Source organism: Neoarius graeffei, chromosome 17 (genome assembly GCF_027579695.1).
Source record: "Neoarius graeffei isolate fNeoGra1 chromosome 17, fNeoGra1.pri, whole genome shotgun sequence".
Classification (NCBI taxonomy): domain Eukaryota; kingdom Metazoa; phylum Chordata; class Actinopteri; order Siluriformes; family Ariidae; genus Neoarius; species Neoarius graeffei.
The window spans coordinates 13569305-13579640 of NC_083585.1; the positions used below are offsets into that span (position 1 = coordinate 13569305).

Genomic DNA, 10336 nt, shown 5'->3' on the forward strand with positions numbered 1-10336 from the left:
CTGTGGGATGCCAAGGTACATGTAGCTGTCTTGGATATCACCTATGTTGCCCTCTGGTAGGTCAATCCCCTCAGTCCGAATCATCTTGCCTCTCTTTGAGACCATCCGGCCACACTTGTTCGATCCGAATGACATCCCTGTGTCATCGCTGTAGATCTGGGTGGTGTGGATCAGCGAGTCTATTTCTCGCTCGTTCCTGGCATACAGCTTGGTGTCATCCATGTAGAGCAGGTGGCTGATTGTTGCCCCACTACGGAATCGGTACCCGTAGCCGCTCTTCGTGATGATCCGACTGAGGGGGTTCAGGCCTATGCAGAACAGCAGTGGTGATAGCGCATCTCCTTGGTATATGCCGCACTTGATGTTGACTTGGGCAATGGGTTTTGAGTTGGCCTCTAGGGTTGTCTTCCACATTTCCATTGAGTTCTGGATGAAGGTCATTAGGTTCCTGTTGATCTTATACAGTTCCAGACATTCCAGTATCCATGTGTGTGGCATTGAGTCGTAGGCTTTCTTGTAGTCAATCCAGGCAGTGCACAGGTTGGTTTGTCTCTTCTTACAGTCTCGGGCGACTGTTCTATCGACCAGTAGCTGGTGCTTGGCTCCTCTGGTGTTACTGCCAATTCCTTTCTGTGCCTCGCTCATGTATTGAGCCACATGCTTACTCATTTTTGCAGCAATGATGCCTGACAGGGCCTTCCATGTTGTGCAGAGACAGGTAATTGGCCAGTAGTTGGATGGGATGGGTCCCTTCTGGGGGTCCTTCATGATTAGGACTGTCCTGCCTTGGGTTAGCCATTCTGGGTGGGTCCCATCCCTCAGCAGGCATTCATAGAGTGCAGTTAGCTTCTTTAGCCAGTACGTATGGATCATATCGGGGCCTGGTGCTGTCCAGCTCTTCATCTTTGACACTCTTTCTTGGACGTCTGCCATTGAGATGGTTAAAATCAAATCAAATCAAGTTTATTTGTACAGCGCTTTTAACAATAAACATTGTCGCAAAGCAGCTTTACAGAATTTGAACGACTTAAAACATGAGCTAATTTTATCCCTAATCTATCCCCAATGAGCAAGCCTGTGGCGACGGTGGCAAGGAAAAACTCCCTCAGACGACATGAGGAAGAAACCTCGAGAGGAACCAGACTCAAAAGGGAGCCCATCCTCATTTGGGCAACAACAGACAGCCTGACTATAATATTAACAGTTTTAACAGGTATAACCCTCAACTGTCCTCATGGGGCCGTCCTTCACAGGAGTGGGGCGATAAAACTCCGACCAGACACAGGGCACCAGGATGGATCAAGCAGGTCCGAGGGGCAGAAGAGGCCAGCATCTCAATCCCAGGATCAACATGTAACTCAGAGGGACAGATGGGGGGGGGGGGGGGGGGGGGTTACTGGTTCTTGTTCTGGGAGGTTGCTGTGGTCAGCTCTTAGGTCCACTAACCATTGGGCATCAGTGTTGTGTGATGCCTTTCTTTCCCATATGTCTTTCCAGTATTTTTAAACCTCAGCTCTTGGTGGGTCTGACCGGTTGTTGTTCCCCTGCCACTGAGAGTATACCTTGGCTGGTTCAGTGGAGAACAGCTTGTTTATTCTCCTGGCCTCTCCCTCCTTGGTGTATCGCTTCAACCGGGTGGCCAGAGCTGTTAGTCGCTGTTTGGCAGTTTCGAGTGCCTCTGGTATGGAGAGTGAGTTGTACTTCCTGGGTGCCCCTTTATTCACCATGTTCCCTTTCTGTAGTTCAGCTAGCTGGCTAACTTCTCTCCATGCTGCCTTTATCTTGGCCTCTAATCGTCTCTTCCATGGTGGATACTGTTTGTTATGTCCCAAGCCCACCTTGTGTCCAAGCATCTCCATGATTACTGTTGCTGTACTGTGTATCAGCTTGTTGGTCTCAGTGATGTTCTTGTGGAGATTGTGGAGCATTCACATCTACTAGTAGATCTTCTGAAGGTACTTGGCAACTCAGCTTCAGTATTCGTCGAGGGCTCCAGGTTTCCAGTTGGGTCACGATCTTCCTTCTCAGGTCAGCAGCTCTTGTGTTGAGGCTGTTAGCTGTTGGGGCTTGGTACCCAATCTCTGGTTGTGGGGATGATGATGACATCTCCCCGCTGACCTGTCTTCCTGGCTCCCCCTTGCCGTAGCATCGTTGTTGTATTTCATTAATCTCTAGTTATGATAGTAGATTTCGATTACGGATGTTGGAACACTGGGCTAATAGCTGTTTCTTTGTTAGCCTTGATTATGGGTTTCGAAGTATCCAGTGGTCCCACATTCGCTGCATGTATCCCCTCTCTCTGGGATTGCTTGTATAGTAGCATTCCAGCAATTCCGTATTTTCTGTCCTCGTCCATCGATGTCTTGTTCCAGTAGCCCATTTCTCATCAGTTTGCCCTGGTTCCCTAGCAACTGACGCAGACCTTGTTGACCCGGGCGACGTCTGAGCCGGTATGACTCTATCAGTTATGTCTTCACTCATTCCTGAGGTAGGCTGATATCATGAGGGGTCTTGCCTAAGGACCCTTACTGGATGATGTTTTGCCCCGACCGGGATTCGAACCCCGATCTCGTAGTCAGTGAGCATTACCACTGTACTATCCAGTGTACACTATATATACACATACATACACACACACACACACACACACACACACACAAACAACCCCGATTCCAAAAAAGTTGGGACAAGGTACAAATTGTAAATAAAAACGGAATGCAATGATGTGGAAGTTTCAAAATTCCATATTTTATTCAGAATAGAACATAGATGACATATCAAATGTTTAAACTGAGAAAATGTATAATTTAAAGAGAAAAATTAGGTGATTTTAAATTTCATGACAACAACACGTCTCAAAAAAGTTGGGACAAGGCCATGTTTACCACTGTGAGACATCCCCTTCTCTTTACAACAGTCTGTAAACGTCTGGGGACTGAGGAGACAAGTTGCTCAAGTTTAGGGATAGGAATGTTAACCCATTCTTGTCTAACGTAGGATTCTAGTTGCTCAACTGTCTTAGGTCTTTTTTGTCGTATCTTCCGTTTTATGATGCGCCAAATGTTTTCTATGGGTGAAAGATCTGGGGCCTCATGTACAAAGCTTGCGTACGCACAAAAAAGGTACGTACGTCACTTTCTGCACAAACATTCGTATGTACAAAGATTGACTTGGCGTGGAAAAGTGCGGTACTCTACGCAAACCTCATGGCTGGCGTACGCACATTTCTGGTGCATCTTGGTACTTGGTGACACTTAGAGGCAGAGCAACGCAACTACATTTAGGCCTACTCGGTCAAAAGTCATGACATGGCGATAAGAGGCATCCAAAAATGCATCGGAACATCAGGATGCGTGAATTGAAATGTATGTCAGTCATACGACATTGTCGAGACACATAATGCGAGACTGTTGGGTAAATGCCAACAGATCCATCAACCATCCCTTCCATATTGTAATTACGGGAAATGAGAAACCCCAGCAATATCATTTCGATATTATTCCCATTAACTATTGGTTAATTAATTAAATTAAAGAATGCACATGCAGGACCATGCATTGCAGCTAGCTTAATAGATCTTCCTCGCGCATTTGCCGCGAGGTGTCGGACTGAAATATTATTATTAGTTGATGTTGCATGGGGTAGCCTTATCACATAATTACCAAGATCAATATATGAAACAATTTCCAAGTGCGTACAAACCAGACACAACCGCGGTGTGTGGGGACCAATCACTAGCATGCATCAAATTAAATGAGGATATAAAAGCATGCGCAACATGTGGCGATAACCGATAGGATGACAATGGCGTGCTTGGCCTTATTGGAAGATGCTGCAAATGGTCAGATTAGGAGGGAACGGGTGTTCGTGATTACACCGATTTCCTGGCTCACGATGATGACTGGCTTATCAGCCGATTCAGACTTCCAAGAGCCATTCTTTTGGAGCTCTGTGCTGAATTGGGCCCGGGGTTGGAGAGGGAGATGGCGAGGAGTCACGCCTTACCCGTTCCTATCCAAGTCCTGACCACGCTTGGGTTCCTAGCAACAGGCTCATTCCAGAGGGAACTGGCCGACCGGTCGGGAATGAGCCAGACAGCTCTCAGCCGCGCTATTCCGTCTGTGTTAAATGGGATCATCCGACTGTCGGCCAGGTACATACAGTTTCCCTATGATGTGGCAGACCAAGCACAGATAAAAGCGCAATTTGCAGCGATAGCCGGTTTTCCAAATGTAATCGGAGTGATCGACTGCACGCATATTGCTATAAAGGCGCCATCTGAGGGTGAATATGCGTACGTGAATAGGAAACATTTCCACTCTATAAACGTACAGATTATATGTGATGCCCAAATGTGCCTGACAAATATCGTGGTAAGGTGGCCTGGGGCGACCCACGATGCATTCGTCCTGGCGAACAGCTCGGTGGAAAACAGGCTGGATGCCGGCAGAGTGTGTGATGGGTGGTTACTTGGTAAGCAATCTAAAACACTTTAAGTGAATTCACTTGAAATATACACATGTTGGATAGCTTATGCTGGACCTATCCCAATTGCTCATAGGAGACAGCGGCTACCCACTCCGAAAATGGTTACTGACCCCCCTAGCCAACCCATGGACTGATCAGGAGCAGCGCTACAACAACCTCCACGCACGGACGCGGTCAGTGGTGGAGCGCACCATTGGCCACCTGAAAAGCCGGTGGCGCTGCCTTGACCGGAGTGGGGGGGTGCTGCTCTATCAGCCCGACAAGGTTTTGCACTGGCGTGTGGCGTGTTACACAATGTGGCGCAGCAGCACGGCATGCCAATAATGGAGCGAGACCTGCCGGAGGACCCAGACCCTGGGCCTCACAACGAGGTGCCACAGCGACATGGCATACAAACCCGGCAGCACTTAATAGCCACAATGTGAAAAGGTAAGGGCAGACGGGACACGATTCATTTTTTAAGATATTCTTTTAATGTGTTATTCAGTTCCTTCAATTCCTTGCGGATTCCCTCGAGGTTGTCGTTAATCGCCTCTATCCCCTTTAAAATTTCCCCCTGCGACTCAAGGACCACGCGCGTCAGCACCCGGCCTGTGGACCCGGCGACAGGGGCAGGCGGTGGAGAAGGGGGGCAGGTGACAGTGACGCTGGATCCGCTCGGCTGGGGGTCCTCTTCCTGCTCGGGTGGGATGGACTGGGGGCCTCCTGTTGTTCCCTGGTACCCTGCTAGAATACATTTGTCATTAAAATCCTATTGTGGAAAATATGTGCACGTTTTATTTCTGGTTACATGTGGCTAGGAATATTGAGCCTACTAAGAGAGGAAGACATTTCCTCAAATACAGGGTGTCCCCGAAAAAATTTACACAGAGCACTAAAGGTGTTTTTTTATTTTCAAAACCCATGTAACTCAAATAGACACTCATTGTGGCGCAGGCACTGCGGACGATGCGAATCATACCGTTATCTTGGTATAGGCTACATTCACATTCAGTGGCATACAATCAGTGACCGTTGCATGTCTCATAGCATACACTTTGAACATCACTTTAATTGGAGGTGACAGAACAATTAAGTGATGTATGTGAATTCTATTACACTGTGCTAAAGGCAGGGATTTCAGTTCACACATACTTTATGGCGATTTAGAGTATAGGCTACATTTTTCGGGACGCCCTGTATGAAAATGATTACAGCACCTGTGAGATCCTGCTGGGCCAAGTCGGAGTCCCCCTCTTCGGGCGGAACCACACCGACTAATGCATGGTCACCAAGGACCGCAGTCACCCTCTGGTCGAAAGGGGAGAGGGCCTCGACCCCCGGCCCGCCACCCGTCTTCACTGCGCTCCTGTGCTGCGCAGTCATCCTCCTTTTCACATCTACTTTGATGTCCGACCATTTTTTTTTTAGTGTCGGCTGTGGATCGATTGTTGGCCCCGACTTGACTGATGACATTAGTTATTTGCTCCCAATTCAGACGTTTGGTTTTGGTGCTGATTCCGGAGGAGAGGCTTCCGAACAAGATCTTGTGTCTTGCCTCTACCTCTGAAATCAGCGCCTCCACCTCGCAATCTGTGAAATTTCTTTTTCGAGATTTCGCCATGTCTTTTACCTAACGCGGGCCTTACTGCTGGTCTATTTATACTAATTAACATATTCAGTGTGGAATAATTGAGGGAGGAGACGGGGCGGGGAACGGGGCTCGTGCATGTGTGCCAAATTCCACGTTGATTGGGATGTACAACCGGAGAGTGCGTGGAAACCTTCGTACGCACTGATTGATACATCCGGATTTTTTTGGTCGTACGCAAATTTCCCGATTTTGACGTGCGCACATATTTAGTGGGAAATCCACGCAGGTCTTTGTACATGAGGCCCCTGGACTGCAGGCTGGCCAGTTCAGTACCCGGACCCTTCTTCTACGCAGCCATGATGCTGTAACTGATGCAGTATGTGGTTTGGCATTGTCACGTTGGAAAATGCAAGGTCTTCCCTGAAAGAGACGTCGTCTGGATGGGAGCATATATTGCTCTAGAACCTGGATATACCTTTCAGCATTGATGGTGTCTTTCCAGATGTGTAAGCTGCCCATGCCACACGCACTATTGCAACCCCATACCATCAGAGATGCAGGCTTCTGAACTGAGCGCTGATAACAACTTGGGTTGTCCTTCTCCTCTTTAGTCCGAATGACACAGCGTCCTTGATTTACATAAAGAACTTCAAATTTTGATTCGTCTGACCACAGAACAGTTTTCCACTTTGCCACAGTCCATTTTAAATGAGCCTTGGCCCAGAGAAGATGTCTGCGCTTCTGGATCATGTTTAGATACGGCTTCTTCTTTGAACTATAGAGTTTTAGCTGGCAACAGTGGATGGCACAGTGAATTCTGTTCACAGATAATGTTCTCTGGAAATATTCCTGAGCCCATTTTGTGATTTCCAATACAGAAGCATGCCTGTATGTGATGCAGTGCCGTCTAAGGGCTCGAAGATCACGGGCACCCAGTATGGTTTTCCAGCCTTGACCCTTACGCACAGAGATTCTTCCAGATTCTCTGAATCTTTTGATGATGTTATGCACTGTAGGTGATGATATGTTCAAACTCTTTGCAATTTTACACTGTCGAACTCCTTTCTGATATTGCTCCACTATTTGTCGGCGCAGAATTAGGGGGATTGGTGATCCTCTTCCCATCTTTACTTCTGAGAGCCGCTGCCACTCCAAGATGCTCTTTTTATACCCAGTCATGTCATGTTAATGACCTATTGCCAATTGACCTAATGAGTTGCAATTTGGTCCTCCAGCTGTTCCTTTTTTGTACCTTTAACTTTTGCAGCCTCTTATTGCCCCTGTCCCAACTTTTTTGAGATGTGTTGCTGTTATGAAATTTCAAATGAGCCAATATTTGGCATGAAATTTCAAAATGTCTCACTTTCGATATCTGATATGTTGTCTATGTTCTATTGTGAATACAATATCAGTTTTTGAGATTTGTAAATTATTGCATTCCATTTTTAGTTACAATTTGTACTTTGTCCCAACTTTTTTGGAATCGGGGTTGTACTTATTTCATGCAATAAAATGCAAATTAAATTATTTAAAAATCATACAATGTGATTTTCTGGATTTTTTTTAGATCCTGTCTCACAGTTGAAGTGTATCTACGATAAATATATTACAGACCTCTCCATTCTTTGTAAGTGGGAAAACTTGCAAAATCGACAGTGTATCAAATACTTATTTTCCCCACTGTGCGTGTGTGTGTATATGTATATATATATATATATATATATATATAAATAAAATTGCGATATATTACACACACACGTGAAATGTCCGTCCGACATGACGATTTGTACAGTTCACTGCTGCACAGAGAACTCTTTTTCTAGTTTCTCTCACCAACTACATAACTTTTGTGTTGCTTCCAGTCGTCTAAATGACAGTTCCTCTCCGCGATGGGAGTGGCAAGATGGCGGCCAGCTGGCTTCACTCTCACGAGCCTGTGAGCTCTCCAAATTTTATCTCGAGCTCAGTGGTCTAACCTCCGGTTTCACGAAGGAAAGTGGGCGCAACTTGTTCCTGCTGCTCGTGTAAAAGCAGCTTTAGTTCCAGTGAAACGAAGTTTTAATACTCCAACATCCATAGACATTCGAGACAATTTTGCGAAAATTTCTCAAGTATGGCACATTACCGCTCCTTCTAAGACTTACCTCCGTCTGAATACTCCCTGAAGAATCTCTCATCGCTGCACTGTTTATATGTTTTTGCATTTGCGCCAGTGGAGTCTTCATACACAGTGCGAAATACTTCCGGTCCAATCTGATTACCGCACTGACCTAACTGCACTGTTACAACCGACATGTCAGGAGCTCGATAACTACCCAACAAATCCAATAAACTAGCGACCGTACTACTTCCTGTTTACCTAAAAACTACCACAGCGACGCCACCTGAGCCGGCCATGCTGTTAAACAGCAGACTCTTACAGATGAATCATCGTGAATGATTCAGCTCCTAAATGTACACGTTGAAAGGAGTCGTATCGTTCTTTTTTTCCGCCATGTTTAGCACTGAAATACGTGACTCATATCCCTTGCGTCATTATTTATTCGAGGGGAAAAACTCTCTTGCTGGTCAGATCATCTCAAACATTGTCCAGGTTAAAACAAAATGGCAGCGAACCGTTTAGGACCCGAAATGAAGAATCGGCTCTCATTGGTCGGCTGAGCCAAATGAACCGACTCACTGAATACATCCTAGGTACGACGCTTCCCTTATGTAATTTAGCTAACGCTATTTGCTATCTAACTGACCGCCAGGGTGACATAATTCTAGCCTTTTCCCCCTCAAGGAATGACCCTGGTTGATTAGAGCAATTCTGGAAAACTATTTAGCTAAATGATCAAATTTTCAAGAAGAAATTTCAATTCCGGAATCTGCAAACTAGTGGTGGGCGAATCTATCTAAAATATTGATACCAATGTTGGTATCGGTATTGATCGATATTTGCGTGATGAGATCGATATGTATGTTTCAGTTTCTCTTCTCTACGTTCAGTACACAACTCCCGTTACATCAAAGTGGTTGTGCACGTGCAAACACCGCTCCTCTCACTCACTTCGCTCATGCTCGCTCTGTCCCCCAAACCCCGCCCCGTACCCCAAACCCCTCCCCCGCTATACTGTGAGTGTTGCCGGCTGCAGTCACGTCACTCAGCAGCGCGCTGCTTGGCATTTTAACATGGCAGAAAGAAAGAGGAGCGCCGTTTGGTCTTACTTTACAGTTTCAGACCAAAATACTGCAACCTGCGATGTTTGCAGAAAAGAAATCAGGTACTGTGGCAACACCACAAATTTGTACAAACATCTTAAAACCCACCCACATGAGAACTCCGAGCTCCAAAGCAAACGGAGGGCGGAGGAGGGGAATCTCCCAACCACAAGCAGACCCCCAGGACCCAGACAGAAGTCACTGGTAGATGCCTTGCAGCATGGCCAACAATATCCAGGTAGATGATTTATAGACGTGAAAGCAAGATTTAGTCATCTTCAGCATTAGTTAATGTTATTTTTCAAAGTGTAATTGGTCATCATAGTTGTAATTTTAGCAGACTGATTAAATATAGACTATTCAGAAAGTCATATAATATATGCAGCCAGTTGAAATAAATCAAAATGAATTATTAAAATTATATATATATATATATATACACACACACACACCTATATAAAGATACATACCTCAAACCTGAAATGTGAATATGGCTGAATATAATAACCCTTTTGTGGTAACTGTCAAAGGAACATTAGTGTTCCTATATTTAGGCTACATGCAGATAGGTTATAGATTTAATTATTTTGTTATTTCTCCTAGGTGATTCCCCAAGAGCTACAGTTATAACAAGGAGCCTTGCTGAAATGGTTGTAAAGGACCTACAACCTCTATCTGTGGTAGGAGATGAGGGTTTTAGAAGTTTTGTAAAGACACTTGATCCTCGCTACAAGATTCCAAGTAGGAAAGATGTAAGGGGGGGGAGGTGGGAGAGAAATACTGTATGAAGAGTGTCTCTAAAAAGTGAAAAAATTTTTCGCTCAAAAGTGAAAAAATCTCTGGATGTTGCAAACAGTGCTGTACTCACAACAGATATGTGGACATCAAGAGCCACTGAGGCTTATTTAACTGTCTCATGCCATATCATTGATTAAATTAGATTAGAGTACAACCCCGATTCCAAAAAAGTTGGGACAAAGTACAAATTGTAAATAAAAACGAAATGCAATAATTTACAAATCTCAAAAACTGATATTGTATTCACAATAGAACATAGACAACATATCAAAT

At 45.3% G+C, this 10336-nt stretch overlaps 1 protein-coding gene across 1 annotated transcript in view; it reads right to left on the minus strand.

The window, feature by feature from the left end:
• Positions 1 to 8695, minus strand: part of tubd1 (tubulin, delta 1) — a 26973-nt gene extending 18278 nt beyond the window's left edge. Inside the window, exon 1 of the mRNA XM_060943738.1 lies at positions 8206 to 8695. Within this exon, the coding sequence (XP_060799721.1) occupies positions 8206 to 8356 (151 nt within the window). The 5' untranslated portion in view covers positions 8357 to 8695. The remainder of the gene's footprint in view (positions 1 to 8205) is intronic.
• Positions 8696 to 10336: the final 1641 nt, after the last annotated feature.